We start from the raw sequence: 23,130 nt of genomic DNA on the forward strand, positions 1-23,130 counted from the left end.
AACTGGAGTGAGGTGGAACTTCAATGTTTTGATTTGCATTTCATTTATGGCTAGAGATGTTGAACATTTCTTCATGTATCTCTTAGCTATTTATTTTTCTTCTTCAGAGAAGTCTCTGTTTTTTAGCCCACTTGTTAATAGGGTAGATGTTTCTTTGGAGGTTTGTTTGGGGGAAATTTAATTTCTTGAGCTGTAGATATATTTTAGCTATGAGGCCCTTGTCTGTTACATAGCTAATGAAGACCTTCTCTCAGTCTATAGGCTTTCTACATATCTTGCTAGCTATGTCTTTGGCCATGCAGAAACTCTGCAGTTTAATGCAATCCCATTTGTCCAACCTTTCTTTGATTTGTTGTGTTTCTGGATCTTTATTAAGAAAGTTTTGACCTGTGCCAAGGAGCCGTAGTGTTTCTCCTATGATATTCTTAACAGGTGTTGTCAACAACCCAATTTTTTAATACACAGGACCATATATAAAGAAATGTAACAACATCTCCTGTACGTAGTTGTTATTTTTTTCTATCCTTTTTATTCTCATCTCTCTTAATTTTCTATACCTTGTGTCTTATACATAAGATTGTTTGATCTGGGGAAGAGAAAGCGAATCACAGAAACAGCAGATTAAAGGACAAACTCATGCAAGAATGACACTCACTTGACACTAGGTTGGATATCAACCTTACAACTTGGAGAGGTGGGAAGAAGGTAGAGGTAAGCAGGAGAAAATAAAGGATGGGGTAACATTGTTTAAAAACAAATGAAATCATTATACTACTTATGTAACTGTAACCCCCCCGCCCAGTTTACCACCATTTCAATAAAGTTAATGAAAACAATAAAGAATTAGGTACCAAAACTGACAGGTACATTCAAGAGACGCACAGTTGAAATCTGAAATTATCTTCCAACTTCACCAGTCTCCAAAGGTTGTCTCAGACATCAAGCTAATTACAACATTCTCCTATTTAAGAATCGTTCAATGGATTTTTAGAATGAGATTCAAGGTCTTTTATTTTGTATTCCAAGCCCCCAGGAAGTGCTTGTTTAGATTCTGACCTCCATTATTTGATTCCCATGTCTTCTGGTATATTCCCGAAATATAGAAGAATCTTTCCAGAATGAATAAGATTGGATAGGTAAAGATCTCTTCATTCTACCTCTGTCATCCAACCTACTCAACCTTTATTGTTCACACATGACATCCAAGGAGAAACATCCTTGTACAATCTCTCAAGGAAGTGAATTCTTCTTTGTTAGTAACAAATCATGGACAGCAGGGCACTCGTAGCCCACAAAATTCTAGCTCTAGGAGGCCAAGATACAAAGACAAATCCAAGGGACTCTTAGCTCCCATTAACCGGGGAAAAGCTGGGCATGGAAGCTTATGTGGTAGAGCAGCAGCCTCAAGCAAAAGAACCAAACAAGAGCTCGAGGCCCTGGATTCAAATCCCAATAAAGACTCAAGCATGTTCATACACACACACACACACACACACACACACACACACACACACTCTGAGTGTGAATACAGTAGCTTATCTTAGGTTTCTACCACTAAATGTACCTCAAAGGCAGAAATCAACCCCTACATGTACTACACTTAGCATAAGGCCTGCCAAACAGATTCTATTCTATTCTATTTTTATTTCTATTTTTATTCTATTCTATTCTAATTTATTGTTATTGTAAAGGTGATGTACAGAGGGATTACAATTACATAAGTCAGATTATCACCAATCTCTCTCCCAGTTTTCCCCTCCGTCCCTCACCCACAAGTTGTGTAGTTCATCTTAAGATAGTGTCTAGCAAGTATCACTGCTACATTTGTTCACCTTTTGTCCCACCATTTCTGTGCTTGCTTTACCCTCCCAAAGACAGATAAACAAACAAGACCAATGGAAAAGACAACAAAAACAGCAACAAAGAGAAAAAAAACCCTCATTTCCATTTTGAGTTCATTTCAAAATAATATTAATTTATACAATCAGATGCATGTATAGCTATTGCACCTTTGTGATCCTATACTAAAAATGTCCTCCTTTGGTCTCACTCTGTGTGAATGCCTAGAGAGCTGTATAAAATGTCCCAGTGTATTTGTTTCTCTTTTACCATCCAGTGTGCTTACTTGTAGATTTACAGGCACATTCAAATGAGGGAAACCATTATCCAAAGATACAAAGATTCTTAATATAGCACTGTTGAAGGACTGGAAAGTGAGAAGTATTGATGATTCTAATAAATAGAAATTTCAAGTATACATAATGGATATGGAGAGCTTTTCCTTCCTAATGCTTGCTAAGATCACAAATCCACATCTGCAGAGATCCACAGTCTATAATGCCAAATAGATGTCCTAAGTTACTAATGTTGATACCAGCTGCTCCCTTTCACATTAAAGACATACTGTAGGGTTAAAAAAATGTTGTTATATTTCATTACACATTGGCATTACTTCCTCAAATATACTTCATTCTATTCCTGTCAGTGGATGAGCATTTCCATCACTCTCCTTGAGATGTGTTCCACAAAACAGATGTTTTGTACAGGGCTATTCTTTGGTAGATTGAATCAACTGCAGACTTCTCCATCCTTCACTAGAAGCGCCAGTTCTTTCTAACTCAGATGCTGTCGACAAGAAAAAAACAAAAACTGATAAACATTTCAACCCACCATTTTCCTTACTTTGTGTGTCTGGAACACCTAATATACTAATCAACTCCTGAATTATGACAATTAAAAGTCACAATATAAAAATCTGGCATAGAAATTCTCACTTTTGATGGACATCAAGTATAAAAATCTGGCATAAATTTTATCTAATCACACCATATTATTTCTTCCATGGACATAACATGACCATTTTCATGAAGACACTGCTTCTAGCCTAAAACACAGAAGTGAACCTTGAGAAAAATGGCACAAGAAAAAAGTACTTAGCAGATTGTGTTTATCCCCTCAGTACCATAAATAATTCCTAAACTTCTAAATTGCCTTTTTACAAGGGAGAAAATGAAATTGAGCCATTGGGAGCATATCACTACCTGCCTGCAAAGCTACAGTGATCCCATAAAGTAAGTTTCATAAACAGTTTAAATACAATTCAATTATATGAGCATCCTAGCTTTTTATTCTGAGAATTTCTCTAAAGGGGGGGGAAAGAGATTAAATAAACAAATAGCAAAATCCTGCTGGTGTTCAATTTTCTATGTGGTGCGATAAAACAAAATGCAATCCTCTAAAGGTTTGATTAATAGTAAAATTCTCTTTGCTGTTTAGGAGGCAAAATCCTAGGGTTTGAAAGTTAAAAGGAAATCTGGAAATTATGATTTAAGTCACTCATTTTATAGATGAAGAAACTGAGACTCATAAGACTTGACCAAGATTTCCAATCTCGCTAGTGACCAGGCCTGATTGGGGCTAGATTTTAACTCTAAGACCCCTGTACCTCCACTATATCATCATCGTTAACTAGAAATAACAGGGAGCAGCTGACGGCAAAAAGAGCCAAGGACAAGCCCAGGAAAGTAGGCTAGTTTTCTTACACATTTTAGTTTCCTTGAGCCATTAGATACCAAACATTGGCATGAGGGAGATGGGCCATACTCATGTATCCATCATTCATTTCACATATGTGTACTGCATGTCTACTGTGTCCGGCCATGGTTCTAGGAACTGGGAACACAACAACAACCCAAACCAAAAGACACCCTGCCCACATGAAGCTTAAATTTTAGTTACCTGAGACTGGCTATATTCAGACAGCTGAAACTAAAATAAAAAAGGTTATATGGGAAGTAAATATGTTAGTTTTCCATCATTGTAACACATTTTTAATCAAATTTAAAAAGAAGAAAGATTTGTTTTGGTTCCATTTCAGCAGTTTCAATACATGGTTGACTAGGCTCATTGCTTTTGGTTTTAGGGCAAGGCAGCATATAATGATAGGAAGAAGAGATAGAAGAACCTACCCACCTGGTGGTAGTCAGTAACTAAAGGAAAAAAATAGAAAAGGGCTGAAGTCTCAATATCCCCCTCAAGGTAGGATGCCCCTAATGACCAGAAAACCTTCTACCAGTCTCTACTTTTTAATAGTTCCACCACCTACCAAGAGCTCTATGGGCTGAGAATCAAGCCTTAACACATTTGGCTGGGGACAGGGGGTGCATTCATGTAATCTTTAGGATACACACTCAAATACACAGACTAATATAATATTACATATGTAGCATTTCAAAAACCTTATAAGGGGGAGCTTTATAGATAAAAACAAGACAATGTGATTTATGGTACCTCCTTTTCCCTCCCAATACAACACTGACAAGCTATTTCAATGGCTTCTCTACAGTAGGAGAGAAGTTTAAATGTCAAGTTGTTTTCAACCACCTTCTCTACTAAGCTACAAAGGGTGATGAAGAGAATACTTAAAAGAAATAAGAGATTTTACCTGAATGTCCTATGAAAATATACAGGAAGAATCCCAAGCATACTTATAAAGCCCTTGGTTAGCTCAGAATAAACCATAATTCACATTTACTTATTTAGCAACAGCTGAGGGCCAAACCACTACAAAATCTTAGTGGCACTCAACAACCACCAGGCATCTATGGAGCAAAGGGGCAGTTGTTCCTACAGGCTAGGGTTGAAGCCATGCTCCTCACCATTCTGAAACCAGCACAAAGTACTAGGCATGTTCATCACATAACAATGTAAGTCAAAAAAAGGAAAATTCATTTCAAGTCTCTTTTTATACCACATCTGCTAACATCTTTTTAGCCAATGCAGTCACAAAGCAAGCCCTTCTACCACCCTTCCTTCCCCCACACGTGTACATTGGAAAGTATTTCAGTCACAGAGAAAAGTGCTTGGAACTAGGGAAGAGCAAAAAACTGGGAACAAAACTGGAGCCTCATAAAAGAAATGACCATCTCAGCAAGCCAAAACGACTATTCTCTATATGCTTCTTTTTTGAACACGCATAGCCTAACTCACCTAGGGTTGCCAAAGCCAATGACTAAACAGTATCATCGGTGTTTCAAGTGTTCAAGATACAATGGGAGAAAGATCAGTTGGAAATGTACTTTTTAGTTCATGGGAATGGAAAGAGGACCCTGGCAATGATTTTTTATAGTCCTCAAATATATAAAACTTCAGGCTTTGAAAAGAATATTCTCAGAAGACAGACTCTCCCTACTTTCTATGTATAGAAATTACACAGCCAACAATTGGCAACATATAACAGCTGCAAAAACAGAAGAAATGTAGGTACATGTAATTTAAAACCAGTGCTAAAACCTTTTCTTTTATGATAGGAAGAAAAATATTGAAGAGTGGTATGGATTAGAAGCAGGATTAGAAAGAGTGAAAAAAATATACCAGGAAATACACCCAGTTCTGAACAAGTAGTATAATTGGCGTCCCCAGGCAAGCTCGGAGCTACATTTCCTAGTCAGACAAGCTCAATGGGAATCCTGGAACACACCTTTCCAGCCAAGAGAAACTGTCACAGAGGGAGGGACCAAATCTGACAAAACACCAGAGAGAGAGCTTAGATGCCTGAAAGTCATTAAACATTTAGAATCCCAGTGCTGAAAAGGTGAATGACAAAGCAATAACATCAGAGACTTAAACTATTAGAATCAAGCATGACAAGCAGAAGGGTTGCCTTCATGGAACTTGTCAACTTACACCCACTCATATTTCTAGATGAAGTGACTGCTTCAGGGAATGATGTGGTGTAAAGAAATCTAACACTACTCAAAAGAAAGACCATTTTAGAAAAATAGAAAAGCAAAGCCACAAACTTAGAGAATAGTAACACAGAAAAATGGCAAATGATCACTATCCAATAAAAGTATACGTTCCTGCCAATCTACTAAAACAAAGAGAGAGATGAGCAAAATAGAGATAGGCATGGTGGTGCACATCAGTAATCCCAGTAATTCAAAAGTTGGGGCAGAAGGATCTCAAGTTTGAGGCCAGCCTAGATTACAGGAAGACCCTGTATTTTTGGAGATGGGGGTAGGCGGGAAAGATAAGTGTTTAAGTAGGTGGGGAGAGGAAAATGAGAAAATAAACCATAGTTAAAAATAAGCAAAAGAAAAACTACAAATGTCAAATCAATATATGTACAAAAATGTGCTTAGCCTTAACAGGAATCAGGTAAATACAAATAAAAACCATACTGAGTAACTATTTTACACTCACCAACTAATCAAATAAATTGAATGAAGTCAACGGTTCAAAATGATGTATGGCAACATGAACTTCCATGTAAAGGCTCAAGAAATTGTAAAACAGGCAAACTATTTTAAGAAACAACTTGGAGATACTCTAAAGCTAAAGATGTTTATAAGCACAGACTTAGAAGTTGGGCTCTAAAAATTTATTTTAGAGAAAGTATTACACATATACAAACATTAATGTAGTACAAGAATGCTCAGCAAAAACAGAAACTCTTTTTCAAATAATCAAATGGTTATTAAAATGTATGAATAAGCAGTAACATATTCACCTAATAGAATTTAAGTACTGAAAACAACTAAATTAAGGCCTTCTGAATGACAACATATGTGACTTTATGATGTACTGGGAGTCACAATTGGTACAATTATCTACAGTATGATTCCATTTGTAAAAATATAGGAGAGGGTGAATGTTCTGCTTCATAACCTAATAGTAAAACTGAAACTCAAGATAATAACATTCAGAAGATTGCTATCCCACAGGAAGGAAAGGAGGAAAGAAAGAGGGAAGATAAGTTAGCGGTGGGCATATAAAAAGCCTTAATAGAAATGAGAATAAAGTTATAATTTGAGTTGGAAAAATAAAAGAAAACATGCAGAATATATCCTTCTACCTTTTCAAGTGCCATCAGAAAACACACTGTGCCGAAACACTTCTGAAAACATGTTCAACTACATTACTGACCAGAAAAAAAGTTACTTAAAATAATGCAAGTATAAAATTACTTCCCCACAAAATTAAATGATAAGGTGATTCTGTTCAGTGTTGCTCTTAAGGATGTGGGGAAACACCTATTTTAAGTACTGAAGGCAATTTCTCTCCTACCCAAACACATACAGCAGTATGCATTATAAACTAACCTAGGAAAATACTGAACTAAGTGCTTAGGAACACCTAGAAACACTGAACTATCAGCAACTCATCAATATGTGAGTGACCACAGATGTAACCACAATGGATGGGGTCATAAGCAGCAATAATGATGCTCATAGATATTTGTCAATATGAAAAGCTTCTCATATCATATTCCATTGTAAAAACAAATGCAAAAACACAAAGTAGAATTCTATCTTATTTTATATACACATATATTACACACTAATATATGTGATAATTTTATATATAAATGTCTACAATTTTTAAAATGTAATGTAAATGACCATGAAATTATTTTGCTTCCTTTTTTAATACTAGACTTACATTTTCAATTATTGTAGATTGATTTTATAGTAGAATAAAAGCCTCTATATAACTATCTATTCTGAAAAGTGAGAAAATAAGCGATGCCAATATTTTAACAAATGCTCCTGGTCTTAACAGCTTAAAAATAGCACAAGGAGCAACTACCAGACAAAACTTGCATGCAAAACTGATACAGATGAGTGTGATTTATATTTTAAAGAAAAAAAAAAGAGGCAAAGGTTGATACAGAACAAGAGAAAGGGACAGGAGAAGATAAGGGAAGAAATGTATACAGTTCAGTTCCTCCATGGGACATAAGCCCTCTGTAGACTAGTCACACTCAAATTGCAACTAAAATCTCTGGAATTGGACACAGAACTAGGAGGGTACTCCAGAAAGTGAGCAAATGGGAAAAGCATACAGGAGAGCATAAACCTGGAAAGGTAATGCACAGTGAAATTTCCTACATGTTTTTTTTTTTTTCTCACATGATTTTTAGGTGGGCCCTACCTGCAGAGCTACACAACATCACAGGCCAGTAATTCAAAGAGAAACCTCTCTGTATGCAAGACCTAGAATGGGAGGGGATAATTGAATGGTAGAGAAAGTCCAGAAGGAGAGGCTCAAATTCTATGTGTGAACACTCTGCCAAGTAACAGCCCAATCACTGAGCAACACATGCACAACACAGGCTCATGCCAGCCCAGCAAAAGCTGAGAGCACTAAACTGAGATGAGTCAGTTCTCCTAGTTTTACAGTAATCCTGTGTTGTGTTTTGAATATATCCTGTTTTAATGCTTGATCCCAAGCGGGTGGTACTATTTCAGGAGTTTCTATAAACTTTAGGAGATGCAACTTACCTGGAGGAAGTAGGTCACTGGGGACAGGTCCTTAGTGGATCAGGTTCTTGGCCCCTTCCTGTCCTCTCTTTGCTTCCTATCTACGAGAAGATGAACAGTCCCTTCCTCCACACACTTCTGTTGCCATGATATTCTGTCCAAGCACACGGGGACAAGTAAACATCGACCACGCTCAGAAATTCTTCCTTCCTAAAGTAGTTTCTACCATGTATTTTGCCATAGTAATGAGCAAAGTTCACAAATCAGCCCAGTAAAGACTCATATCAAGATCTGAATCACTGTCCAAGGGAAGCAAATCACACAAGTCCATGTCTTCTGTAAGCTCTTTACCTATTAAAAACATCAACAGAAATCTTAGGATTCTCACTGGCCCCTTTACTCTGTGTAGCACCCAGTACAATTATTTGACAAAAGAACCAGGTAGATGTCAGTAATTCAATGTCAATGTCAAGACATATAGATACTTTAAAGCAAATTATTTTGTCATGTAGACATATATATATATATAAAATAAATACCTGGCATCAATGAAAATAAAGCTATTCTCAAAAGAAAGAGAAGACTACAAATCAAAATCAAATGCCAATTTTAAAACAAATGAATGATTTCTGAAATAAAAAACTCATTTTATAACCAAAGCAGCAGAATGGAGGTAATAGAGTACATAGTAAAACATGGTGACCAATAAAATAAAATAAAAAAACAGTTTGAAAACAAAACAAGAACTGTGAAGACAAAAAAAAAATACCAAAAAGAGCAAATCTGAGTCTCCTGGGACAAAAATAAAAAGAACTAATATGAGATTTAGATAAACATAAAGAGTACCATGCCTAGAAACATCAAAATCACACTGCTGAAAACCAAGGATAAAGAATAAAGATGCTGAAAGATCTGGGCACTGGTGAATTTGTGCCCATGATCCCAGCCATTCAAAAGAGAGCTGAGGATCGAGGTTTGTACACAGCTTAGGTGGACAAATCTGACATTCTTATGTCCAAGTGGTACAGCATGAGTCAGAGAGAAAGAGCATAAGTCTCTGAGTTCAAGTCTTACTACCCGTGCAAAAAAAAATCTTGAAAATAGCTAAAACATAAGAACACAGTATATGCTGGTTAAAACAAACAAACAAATATTTTCCTTCAGAAACAGCGGCAAAAGACAATGAAATATCTTTAAATTGCTACAGTGGAAAAAAAAGATTCATCATTCAGTGGTTATACATTCAGTAAAAGTATCCTTCATGATAAAGAGCGGAAGGCATGCTTAAATAAAAGAACAGGAACAAACTCATCACTAGCAGATGTGCTCTACAGGAAATACCAAGGGAAATTTTTCATTCTGAAGGGAGAAAATACTGGAAGCAAACATGGATCTTCAAAAGTGAAAAAAAGAGCAAGAACAGTGGTAAATAATTAGATAAATACAAAAGAACACTACTTGATCCTTAAGTTCCTTAAAAAGAATAATACTGTTTAAAAAAATATAATACTAAACAGTGAGGGTTCCAATGTATGTGAAATAATATTTACAACTGTAATAATAGTAAGATAACTACAGAGAAAAATCAATAAAGCTGAAATAGATATTTTAAAATAAATAAAACACTTCAAGAAAAAGAATTATCAGACATAAAAGTGATTATTTCCTAATGAAAAAAAAGGGTGATTCCTCTGGAAAGCACAACAGCTATAAAAATGCAGGTGCCGAATAACATAGTTTCAGAAAATGGAAAAAAAATTGACAGACTAAAAGGACAGAATATAGAACTCCATAATCATAGTAGAAGACACTCCTTCCTGGGTAATTGATAGACTACAGAGACTAAAAACTGTACTAGGTATAAAAGCAATGGTACTAGGCAATTCCTTTGATGTGATTGACATCTATAGAACATTCCAGTCAGATTCCTTCTTAAAAAAGAAATAGAAACATGTTCCTACAAAGGCATTCACAGAAATACCTATAGTGGCTACATATTTAATAGCCTCAGATTCGAAATAATCCAAATATCCACCAACAAATGAATGAAAATACGAATTGGAGTATGTTTATAAAATTGAACACTACTCTAAAATTAACAATCTGAAACAAACTGACAGGTACATACAAGGAAAACAATCTCCAAATCATTGGTATGTTGATTGAAAGAAGCTGAATGTAAAGGATGAATACTGTATAATGATACTATTTGCATAATATATTAGAAAAGACAAACTAATTGCATAATATATTAGAAAAGACAAACTAATCTAAAATGACAGCCAGTATCAGAGGTGCCCTGAAGACAGGGTGGGATAAAGAAGCAGATTACAAAAGAGTCATGAAGAAACACTGGTTGGAGATGAAAATATGATCTTGATTATGATCACAGTTGCATACAAATGTCAACAACTTATCAACCCATACCTCAGGTAATCTGACGCCTTAAATATGAGAGCTTTTTGCTACCAAACAACATTTTCTGCTACCATCTACTGCCTACCTTGGACCGCTGTCCTGAATTAGAGCTATGCTGCCACCAGGATGCACAGACAATGAGTCCTTGCACCGCATGCTGCACTCACATACCACTGACAGAACTAGAAGGCAGCAGAGACCACCACAAAATAAGGAGTCCAAAGAAGCTGAAGATGCAACGGGAAGAAACAAAGGAGTTCATGAAGTGACTGAAGATCTTGTCCCATTCTTGGCAGGACATGCATCTTATGACTGAAGAAACTAGGCAGGGCAGGAGGGATGTGGATGACCAGGCCATCCAGTGAGACCAAGACTATTAAAGATGTGTCCGGTCATCTCTGTGGATACCTACTTCACTATGAAATAAAACTGGAGGACAGTACATCCTGGGACTTCTCACACCAGTTAAAAAGAAAAACTAATAAAACTATACAGTTGAACAAAGCTCATTTCATTGTACTTTAGCTATACCCCTCATTGCAGGGTTTTCAAAGCATGCCTGAGTTGAAACTCTTAATAAGAATTATCTAGGGTAGTTTTTATTTTTTTGGTTGTAGGGCTTGAACTCTGGGCCTGGGTGCTGTCCCTGAGCTCTTCAGCTCAGGGCTAGCACCCTACCACTTGAGCCACAGCACCACTTCAGTAGCAATGCTGATAAGACAATATGTTGGAAATTAACTGTATAATTCAGGGGGGGGGGGAGATGAGGGGGGGAGTTGGGAGGAGTAAGGTGGGAAGAAAAATGAGAACAAGAGTAGCAAGTATAACAAGAAATGTACTTAATAGTTATGTATGTAACTGACCCCTCTGTACATCACCTTGATGATAAAATTAAATTTAGAAAAAAGAATTACCTAGAGTATTTGGTCAAAATGCAAATACCAATGCCAGATCTACAAACTCTGATGGTATGATTGTATGAGTAAATATGAAATTATTTAGCCCTCACACATCTGAGAATCATTGTTTAGGCCCACATTAATAAGCAGATTCTCTACAATGTCTTCACTGGTCAGCATGTGGACAGAGTTCCCCATTTTCTTCTCATAAAATATACTACCACAAAAGGCACTTATATGTATGACCATGCAGTAATAATATAATCTAACCTGCTCAAGTTTAGCCAGTTTTTCATTGTTATCACTCAATACCTGATAATCAACTTAAAAAGGGGTTCACTGTTTTGAGCTAAAGACTACATATTTGGGGGCCTATAAAAAAAACAGCATATCATAGTGGGAGTACAAGATAGAAGTTTTGTTTTTTTAATCTCATGGTATCCAGGAAGAAAAGAGATGGACAAGAAAGGGGCAAAGTCCCAATATCCAATTCAAGGTCATGACCCAGTGACCTAAGGCCTACCTCTTAACCATTCCACCTTCTAATAGCTGATAGTGAAGACTAAGCCTTTCAAAAATGGGCATTTCTTAGGAACATTCCAGATCCATATTGTAGCAGTGAGCTACAGTCTTAGTAAGTTTTTCAGGGAAATGCTTATCTTACCCATCTTTGCAGTTTCACTTTGTCTATCACACTGCCTTATACACAAAAGATACTAATTCCATAAACAGCATATCTATTTGCATCTAATAAATGCTATGCTTTGGTGCAGCCTTGGGTCTTGCCACCTAAAAGCCTATCAAATTAGATCAGTAACACTAAACCATGTAAGTGCACGTAGAAGCCTACAGAGCTTAGCTACTAAGAGAGGAAGACTGGAAACAGATTGACACACACATATGGAGAGAAGCAATCAGCCTAATCTGGTATAAAATACTCTAATGTGTTGGGGTCCAGCCTTTGGACTTGACGGGGGATGGGCATTGGGAGCGCGCCCGAGAAGCCACCCTTCCCCCAGCCCTGGGGAATGCGGAAGCAGGCCACAATTCTCTGGGTCCGGAACCAGAAGAACCGGTTTTGTGAACAGCCCCCAAACTTTCTCGCCAGCCCATGCGCCCCCAGTCTCCCCCTGGCCTGGCGCTTTCCGAGTGATGTTAGCTCATGAGGGGGTCATATGGCAAGCTCGTAGCGTATCAGTGTCCTAGCCGATCTGCCCTCTCTCGTCCATTTCTACCACTAGCCCTTGCCCCCACCCTAATAAATCAGATTGCTCATGAAGCGTCTCCGAGGTCCGAGTACGCCTGGCTTTCTTCACGGGTAAGGAGGGAAGTAAAGTGATCTCCTACGACCGCGTGCACCTGAGGTCTTTCCTGGGCCCCCCACTCCACCCTGGCCTTACCTGCGGGTCGGGTGACCAGGGTAGAGGGTGAGAAAGGGAGCTGTTAGAAGCATAGCAGAGCCTTAATTCCCGCACCAGGGGAGGCGAACCGAGCCCGGCACTAATGCACCTCCTCACTCTGCCCACTTTCCTGTTACAAATACTACATAGCACTGTAGACACTGTTTTTATGACTCTGTACTGTAATATTCTCAAAGTGCAATGATTATCCAGTTTCCTATAGCCTGAGAAAGACTTCTATAAATATATGACAAATAAATAAATGATTGTTTAAAAATAGGAACTGTTCATAAATGCATTTGCAACAGTTTCCCATGAGTCATTCAAAAAAAAATAATGAGGATGTAAGGACACAGATTCTGTTTCTTTTTCCTCTTTGGCCTATGTACAATCTTCTAAACTTCAAGAAAACTCAACAAATGGTAAATTCCTTCTAGCACAATCATGGCCAATAGTCATCCCTAGTGATAGTTTCAATGGTAAATTCCTTCCAGCACAATCATGGCCAATAGTCATCCCTAGTGATAGTTTCAGAGGTTTCTGCTCGATATACCAGTATAAGCAACCATAGTCATGCCAGTGGAAACAATCGTGTAGTATTTGAGGATGTGACTCAGTCCTGTCTTCAAAATACCTCCTCATGGAAAATGATGATGATGATGATGATGATGATGATATCCAAATCATCAGGGAAACACTAAATACTCACATCACAATTACTAAGTCTAAGGAACCCAAAGTAATATTAAAGATACTTAAATTAAGAAAGAAGAACTCTTTAAGCCACTTGGAAGACCCTTATTTCATGCACAAAAAGCACAAAATATACCACAGTCAACTTCAATGTGTAAAACGTGTTCTCTGACTTTTTAAACTGGCAATCTAATTTCATGCTTTTAATTAACTTTATCACAGGAGATAACACATAAGGTGGCCTAGCCATACTTAAGAGGTAACTAATTAATGAACAAGTTAAATTTTGGCTGCTATTTGTTTCAGATCTTCATTCTATGTTAGGTACAATGATTTGTTTAAAATCAATTTAACCACTTCAAAACCTTCCCATTTTAAGGCAACACTGTAGCATAGTTAAGTATAGTCAGAAAGATGAGTAACTTCAACTAGCACTAGCTATTAGATATGGATCACTGTTCTCAGCCTTGATAAAAAGAAGGTAATGATCGGGGCTGGGGATATAGCCTAGTGGCAAGAGTGCCTGCCTCAGATACACGAGGCCCTAGGTTCGATTCCCCAGCACCACATATACAGAAAACGGCCAGAAGTGGCGCTGTGGCTCAAGTGGCAGAGTGCTAGCCTTGAGCGGGAAGAAGCCAGGGACAGTGCTCAGGCCCTGAGTCCAAGGCCCAGGACTGGCCAAAAAAAAAAAAAAAAAGAAGGTAATGACACCACCTATCTCATTGATGTGCAATAATGACTTGAAAACTTGTTTTAGATAATCAATCAATTACTGTGTGACTAAACTTAGATGCAAGATAATTTATAAATGATACCTAAGTTGATCATTGCTACTTCCTTCTTAGATCTGGCCACCTTCGCACTTCAGGGGGAAGCCTAGTACACAAATTTTTTGTATTTAAAAAGACAAAACAAACAACAACAAAAAAGACCACAGAGGTCAACTCAGTAGACCATACTTGCCTCAGTATTTTGTGTTTTCTATTGAAACGCATGCACAGGTATAGCTGATTTTCCTTTTGGCTCTTTATTTATGTTTCTGTTTTCCCTTTAAAATCATTCACTCTAGAATTATGGGTACAAGAATGACTACAAATCAACAGAGGTAACTAGTTCCATTATGATCTGTTGTATACTCTGTTAAAACATTTCCTGTTAAGAGAACCCTATTGAAAATGGCTATTAGAAAGAGTCACAACATTATAATACCAGCTATTAATTTCTACAGGATGCTTACTGATATGTGTCACCTAATTGATCTTTAAAATGGGACTCTGAGGACAACAAAGGTCACAGAGCACAAAAACTTGATTTGAAGACAAACAGCTATTGCTAATAGTGTTGTAACAAAATCCATGGGCTTTCTCACATCCAAGTACACATCTCACAACTCCTGTTCATAGGCCCTAAGTAATCTTGATCATCTTTCTTGGGTTCTCTTGTCCTTCTCTAGAACAACTCTTTAAATATTTTAAAGTATCCATGAAGCATTTGATCCTATGCTGGGAATCCCTTCATCTAACTCAACAGAATGCAATAGTATTCAAAAGTATATTAAATCTAAAGACTGCAGACAGAAAAGACCTAATGGCAAAACTGAGCAAAAATCTTAACATCACTGTGGCTCCACTTGGTTTTAGAAACCACAAAGCTAAACAGCACAATCCCATTAGTTTTGCTATCAATAACCCCTCTTATGTATGGTTACTATGGTAACCATTTTTAAGCAGTTTCTCAGGAATTTGGAGGCCTTTTCTATCTCAACTAGTTGAAATATCACCCTTTTACTTGTCTAGTTATCAGGTAAGTGATCTTCTGATGTCAGAAGACTGAAAGCTCTGTTCTTAGATCTAACACCACCATTTCCAAACACATGTCCTATGAAGAGCCACAAAGACTGAACATGCATGAGAAGTTCACTGATTATGTCCTCTTTCCCTGCTGGCAATCACCTTTCCCTACACCTCAAAGCACCCTACTTCTTTACTCCATGAATACGTCTGAGCCCCATCCTCAGGGAGATGTATTTGAGATTGGGCTCCTGCTTCCTCACATTTATTAACACCTTGTGAATAAAAGTCTCTTCTGCAAAACCCATGACCTCAGTGATTGACTCAAGTGACCTCAGTGACTGTAGCAAGTAAAGCAGTACTCATTAGGAGTTGAGAGTAAGCAAAGGACATCAGGGATCTGTCTCAGCTCAGGGATCACAACTCCTACACTTCACACTTCTCTTTCTCTTTAGTCTTACTTCACATCATTCCCTAACCCATGAACAGGTACCATGCCACAATCCACAGCCTACCTAAGTATCTTGGTCACACAGCAAATGTCCATTAGACAGAGGCCACTCGGACAGCCCATACTTATACCTCTCCACTTGGTGCTTACTACTTACAAACTGAACTGAAATGTTAATTTCTGGACTTTTCCTCAAGAATTTAAACTCCAAAGAAAGTTGTTAAATTAAATTCATATAAAGATGTTTAAAGAACCTCACAGTTTTGAACTTAAGTTTAGATGCTACCATTTTTGTTTTTATTAAGCAAAGGTCCTGCAAAAAGAGGAGCAGGACTTGAAAAGATCTTTCTCAAGTACCTACAGAAAGGGGTAGAATTTAATCGGTAACCTTGTATTTCCACTTAGCCTTAATTGATGGTACTGCCTACATTGAGGGTGGAGTACAACTAAGAATTGTGAGCCCAAGGACTGTTATAATGTGCTTTATTTATAGAATACCTGTTGAATTGGAGGAATTCACTGAATACAACAAGAACAAAAAAATTATTAATTAGATTTCTTCTTAAATAGTTTGAAAGACAAATTGTGCTTGATGATATGGATTGCACAACTTTGGGGCAAGTGCAAAGCAACAACAACATATCAACAGATATAAAACCACAAGACATAACCAAAGTGGCCTAGGCTGACAAGGAAAAGCTCCAAAGACAAGATATCTTTTCAAATTAGACGTGTCAAATAAGTTCTTCCCCAGCTCAGTCAGATATGAACCTAGTGCCAACGATGAGAGACCAGGAAAGCTATATCTAGAGGGATATGTACATGCTGTGATGGACTAACAAATGAGACTGTAGGAGAAGAGAGAATCCCTTGGGTCAGCCTGTCAACAAAATTAAGGATCCTTTTCTACCTGAATTGACTAATTGCTGTTCCATCACGCCACAGCCAAGAACTTCTAGCCATTCTCCATGGAAGTTGATCTCCATCTCGAAGGAAGGATGAGTAAAAGGGAAATAGCAGTCCACCCATCTTATCTCCAGCCCTGCAGAGATACCAAAGGAAAAACAAATATTATTACAAGGCAGTCTACACTTTCTTGTAATCAAACTTAACCTACAGCTAATGATACCAATCACTACACTCTGAGTAAAAGAAATAAACTAATTTGCAACGTTAGGTGAGGCAATAAATCTAAAACTTATGAAAAGTCTTTTCTAATGTCTTTTCTAATGCGCAAAACACTTGTGTTGTTCCAGTGCTTTCTAAAACAAATCAAATCACCTGTCAATTCCTTGAAACCACATGGCAGAGGAAAGATTAGGCCATGATTTGGAGAAAGCAGATAATTCTGTTAGTTTCTATAAATGACAACAACAGAATATCAGGACTAGGAACTTCCGGGAAGACGGCAGAGGAGCAGCAGAGCCCTAGCTGAGCTCCCTCCGACATCGCAGTTTTCTCACCCCATAGAAACTTTTACTCCTAGAAAGACAGCCAGAGTAAGTTCTAACAGTATAGGGATTGTGGCCAGGAAGGAAAAATCGACTTTGCTTCTCTGAAAACACACATCTGAGCTCCAGACGGCATCCCGCCGCCGCACCAGTGCCAGCACCAGCACAGCGCCCAGCATAGCAACCCTCACTCCACGCGGCTAAAGCACACAGCATAGACCAAGTAGAAATCCTCCAGACAGCGGCTGAACACGGACGGGCGGAAATCGCAGAGAAAGCCTGAGTATCCCACGAAAGATATTCTCATGCGCGCCCACAGAGCAGCTTCTGGAAGGTAGCCCTTCCTCCACCACCAGAGCAAAGCGCCATCTATGACACTGGCATAGGGTCAGACCAGAATGATACTAAAGCGGGCCTGGGGAAAATGAGGACAAAGGGGCCATCGTTGAAAAGGGCAAGAAGGACCGACCAGTGAGAGCCAGCTCCGCCCAGGAGAACACCCCCTGCCCAGGTAGGAGGCTTATCCTGGGCCGTGGCTTAGCCAGAGGTGCCCCACCCTGCCCGCCGGAATTTCTAAATTCAAAACAAAAGCAGTGAGCAGCTACCGGCGGCATTGAAACACCAGACTGGGGAACAAACAGGTCCTGAGACAGATAAACGATCCCATCACAGAGAAAGCCCAATTCCCAGCCAAAAACGGAGGTGAATTCCATAGCCAGCTCCGCCAGGCGGCCGCCCCACTGAGGAGGGAGGAACCTCCCCCAGGAAAGCAACTCTCAGCCTGGTAAACCAGGCCAGAGGTGCCCCGCCCTACTGAGTCCATAGCCTATTCAAAGCCAGGCATTAAATCCCGCGGCCCCACAGCAGACAGAGGAGCCACGGTTCCCGAGACTGTTCACGTCCCCATCTACAGGGGATGCCCAAGGCCTACCTGCAAGCTGTGCGAACCACAGAGACCCAGGATTGTACCAACAGGGGAGAAGGGTCAGAACAGACCCACCTCCTGCAAACTGATAGCAAGTCAAACCAGCCAATCAGGAAAATAGACTGCAGACCATCTCAAGGAAAACAGAGACTGGGGAAAGACCACCCAAACAAAGGACTCCATTTTTTTTTCTTTTCAAACATATCTTAAACTTTTTAAAAAAGTTTAGTAAACTTTTTAGTAAACTTCTAGTAAAGGGATCTCTCCTACAGGAAGATATAACCATTCTAAATATCTACACACCAAATGCAGGAGCACCCAACTTCATCAAACAAACACTACTGACTCTAAAAACACTCATAGACTCAAACACATTGATAGTTGGGGACTTTAACACTCCACTATCACCTCTGGACAGATCAACACACCAAAAACTGAACAAAGAAATCACAGAACTAAATAATTCCATAGACCAACTAGACATAACCGTCATCTACAGAATATTCCACCCAGCAACAACAGAATACACATTCTTCTCTGCAGCACATTGAACATTCTCCAAAATAGATCACATCTTGGGGCACAAAGAAAATCTGTACAAATTCAGAAGTATCAAAACCATTCCCTGCATTCTCTCAGACCACAATGGAATAAAATTAGAGCTCAACTCAAACAGCCACCAAAGAAAATCCTACAATTCATGGAGACTAAATAACACACTGCTGAACCATCAGTGGGTCATTGAAGAAATTAAAACGGAAATTCAAATGTTTATGGAATTCATCCAAGATGAGGACACAAAGTACCAGCTCCTTGGACACAGCAAAGGCAGTACTCAGGAAAATTTATACCTCTGAGTGCATACATCAACAAACTGGAGAAACAGCAACTCAATAATTTCAGGAAGCACCTTAATTTCGTTGAAAGAGAACAACAAGCCAAACCCCAAGTCAACAGATGGAAGCAAATAATTAAAATCAAAACAGAATTAAATCAATTAGAAAAGAAAAAACCATCGGAAGAATCAACAAAACAAAGAGTTGGTTCTTTGAAAAAAATCAACAAGATAGACAGACCCCTGGCAACCCTGACCAAAAAAAGAAGGCAGCACACTCAAATAAACAAGGTAACATCACCACAGAAATAACCGAAATTCAGAAAATAATAAGGGACTATTTTGCAAACCTTTATGCCAACAAATTCGAGAACTTGGAAGAAATGGATGATTTCCTAGAAAAAAATTCATATCCCAAACTCAACCATAAAAATTTGAACCTTCTAAACAGACCGATATCCAGTATTGAAATAGAAACTGCAATAAATGATCTCCCATCCAAGAAAAGCCCAGGTCCAGACGGATTCACTGCAGAATTCTACAAGGCCTTCAAAACAGAACTCACACCAATATTTCTCAAACTCTTCAATGAAATTGAAAGAGCAAGTTCACTACCAGACACATTCTATGAAGCCAGTATAACCCTCATCCCAAAAACAGGCAGGGACTCATCATGGAAAAAGGACTATAGACCGATTTCCCTGATGAACATAGACACAAAAATTCTCAACAAAATTCTGGCCAATCGACTTGAACAGGTCATCAAAAAAATCATACACCATGATCAAACTGGATTCATCCCAGGGATGCAAAGTTAGTTTAATAGACGCAAGTCAATTAATGTAATCCACCACATCAAACGGAGCAAGGTAAAGAACCACATGGTTTTATCTCTGGATGCGGAAAAAGCGTTAGATAAAATCCAGCACCCATTTATGCTAAAAGCCCTGGAAAAACAGGGATTCCAAGGAACATTCCTGAATATAATCAAGGCAGTCTATGACAAACCAACAGCAAGCATAACTCTAAATGGTGAAAAACTAAAGCCATTCCCTTTAAAATCAGGAACAAGGCAGGGATGTCCACTCTCTCCCTTGCTCTTCAACATAGTACTAGAATCCTAGCCAGAGCAATTAGGCAAGAAGAAAATATAAAGGGGATCCAAATAGGAAAAGATGAAGTTAAACATTCTCTCTTCGCAGATGTCATGATCTTAGCTACTAGAGCTGATCCAAAACTTTGGCAAAGTTGCAGGATATAAAATAGACCCTCAAAAATCAACAGCCTTTCCCTATGCTAACGACTCGAAGACCGAGGCTGAAATCAGGAAAGCAACTCCCTTTGCAATAGCCCCCAAAAACATAAAATACCTAGGAATAACCTTAACCAAAGAAGTGAAAGACCTCTTTCATGAGAAGTTTAAAAGCTTGAAAAACGAAATTAAGTCAGAACTAAGAAAATGGAAAAACCTCCCATGGATTGGGAGGATTAATATAATCAAAATGGCAATATTGCCAAAGGCTATCTACAAATTCAATGCAATACCCATTAATATCCCAACACCATTCTTTAATGAAATAGAGGAAGCAATCCAGAAATTCATATGGAACAATAAAAGACCTAGAATAACAAAAACAATCCTAAGCAGAAAGAAGAGTGCTAGAGCAATTACAATACCCAACTTCAAGATGTATTATAAAGCTATAGTAATAAAAACAGCTTGGCATTGGCACCAGAACAGGCCTGAAGACCAATAGAACAGAATTGAAGTCCCAGAAACGAACCCACAGAACTACGCCTACTTAATCTTTGATAAAGGAGCTAAAACAATAGTTTGGATGAAAGATAGCCTCTTTAACAAATGGTGCTGGCAAAACTGGTTCAACACATGCACCAAAAAAAAACTAGATCTTTATATATCACCCTACATCAAAATCAATTCCAAATGGATTATAGATCTTGAAATCAAAACAGACACCCTGAAAACACTAAAGGAAGGAGTAGGAGAAACACTTGGGCTACTTGGCGCAAGACGGAACTTCCTTAACAAAGACCCAGAAAGGCTACAAATCAAAGAAAGGTTGGTCAAATGGGACTGCATCAAACTGCAGAGCTTCTGCAGGGCAAAGGACATAGCTCACAAGATAAACAGAAAGCCCACAGACTGGGAGAAGATCTTTACTGGCCATTCAAAGGACAAAGGCCTCATATCTAAAATATATGCAGAACTAAAAAAATTAAATTTCTCCAGAACAAAACCGCAAAGAACCAATAGCCCCCTCATAAAGTGGGCTAAAGACTTACAGAGACTTCTCTGATGAAGAAATGAGAATGGCCAGGAGACATAGGAAAAAGTGCTCTACATCACTGGCCATAAAAGAAATGCAAATCAAAACACCACTGAGATTCCATCTCACCCCAGTAAGAATGTCATATATCAAGAAAACCATCTGAGTAAAATAGGAATGAATTAATACATGCATAATAAATAAAGGGGAAGGAGAAACAACTACTATAGAGAGAAGAGGATGAAATTAGAAAACACATTTGGCAACCATCATAGCAATAAATATTTAGGCAACAAAAAAAAAAAAAGAAAGAAAACTAACAATAACAATTGTTGGAGGGGATGTGGCCAAAAGGGAACCCTACTTCATTGTTGGTGGGAATGTAAACTGGTTCAGCCACTCTGGCAAGCAGTATGGAGATTCCTCAGAAGGCTAAACATAGAACTTCCCTATGAACCAGCAGCCCCACTTTTGGGTATCTATCCAAAAAAACCACAAACAAAATCACAGTAAAGGCACCAGCACAACAATGTTCATCGCAGCATAATTTGTCATATCTAGAATCTGGAACCAACCCAGATGCCCCTCAGTAGATGAATGGATCAGGAAAATGTGGTACATATACACAATGGAATTTTATGCCTCTATCAGAAAGAATGACATTTCCCCATTTGTAAGGAAATGGAAGGACTTGGAAAAAATTATACTAAGTGAAGTGAGCCAGACCCAAAGAAACATGGACTCTATGGTCTCCCTTATTGGGAATAATTAGCACAGGTTTAGACAAGTTACAGCAGAGGATCACAAGAGCCCAATAGCTATACCCTTATGGATCCCATAAGATGATGCTAAGTGAAATGAACTCCATGTTATGGAAACGATTGTTATATCCCTGTTGTAACTACTTTCAACGTCACATGTGTATCTGTAGCTTCTTTTATTGACTATCTTCTTGTATCCCCTTCCTGTGGTTGTACCTACACTATCTCTGTATCTTATCTGAGTATATTGGAAATCGTGTATACTGGTATTAGAACTCGAAAATTGAAAGGGAATATCAAAATCGAGAGACACGGGGTAAAAAAAGACAAACAACTACAAAAGCAATACTTGCAAAACTGTTCGGTGTAAGTGAACTGAACACCTCATGGGGGGAAAGGGAAAGGGGGAAAAGGGAGAGGGGAATGAGGGAGGAGGTAACAAACAGTACAAGAAATGTATCCAATGTCTAACGTATGAAACTGGAACCTCTCTGTACATCAGTTTGATATAAAAAATTTGAGGAAAAAAAAAACAATGTCAAGTGTGGTGGGGGTGGGCCAGGACTAAAGAAACTTCAAATTTGCATATCACTTGACTAAAGAAAAATTCTGAGAAGTTCCAAGTTTAATTACAAGAGCCTATGGATGGAATGGGAAGACAAAGGAAGTTCATCAGTCAACAGCTATCTACATAAAATCAAAGACTGTTTCACATCTCTGAATGAATATCCACTTCTCCATAGCAACAATTTTCCTCTCCCTCCAGAGAATTAAAAATGCTAGCCAGGTGCTGGCGTTTCACACCTATAATCCAAGCTACTCAAGAGGCTAAGATCAGAGGACCATGGTTCAAGGCCATCCAGGGCAGGAAAGTCCAAGAGACTCTTATCTCCAATTAACTAGCAAAAAAGCCAAAAGTAGAGCTGTGATTTAAGTAGTAGAGTGTAGGCTT

The 23,130-nt window shown here is 38.4% G+C and overlaps 1 protein-coding gene across 7 annotated transcripts in view; it reads right to left on the minus strand.

Moving 5' to 3' along the window:
• The window catches only part of Fars2 (phenylalanyl-tRNA synthetase 2, mitochondrial), a 367,213-nt gene that overhangs the window by 285,220 nt on the left and 58,863 nt on the right, over positions 1 to 23,130 (minus strand). For 5 of the 7 annotated variants that reach the window (XM_048348569.1, XM_048348572.1, XM_048348568.1 and 2 more), the window contains one exon: positions 16,829 to 16,960. The exons of the other annotated variants lie outside the window; for them this stretch is intronic. In XM_048348569.1, the coding sequence (XP_048204526.1) occupies positions 16,829 to 16,960 (132 nt within the window). The remainder of the gene's footprint in view (positions 1 to 16,828; positions 16,961 to 23,130) is intronic. 7 annotated transcript variants of the gene reach the window in all.

The sequence above is a fragment of the Perognathus longimembris genome, chromosome 6 (genome assembly GCF_023159225.1).
Source record: "Perognathus longimembris pacificus isolate PPM17 chromosome 6, ASM2315922v1, whole genome shotgun sequence".
Lineage (NCBI taxonomy): Eukaryota > Metazoa > Chordata > Mammalia > Rodentia > Heteromyidae > Perognathus > Perognathus longimembris.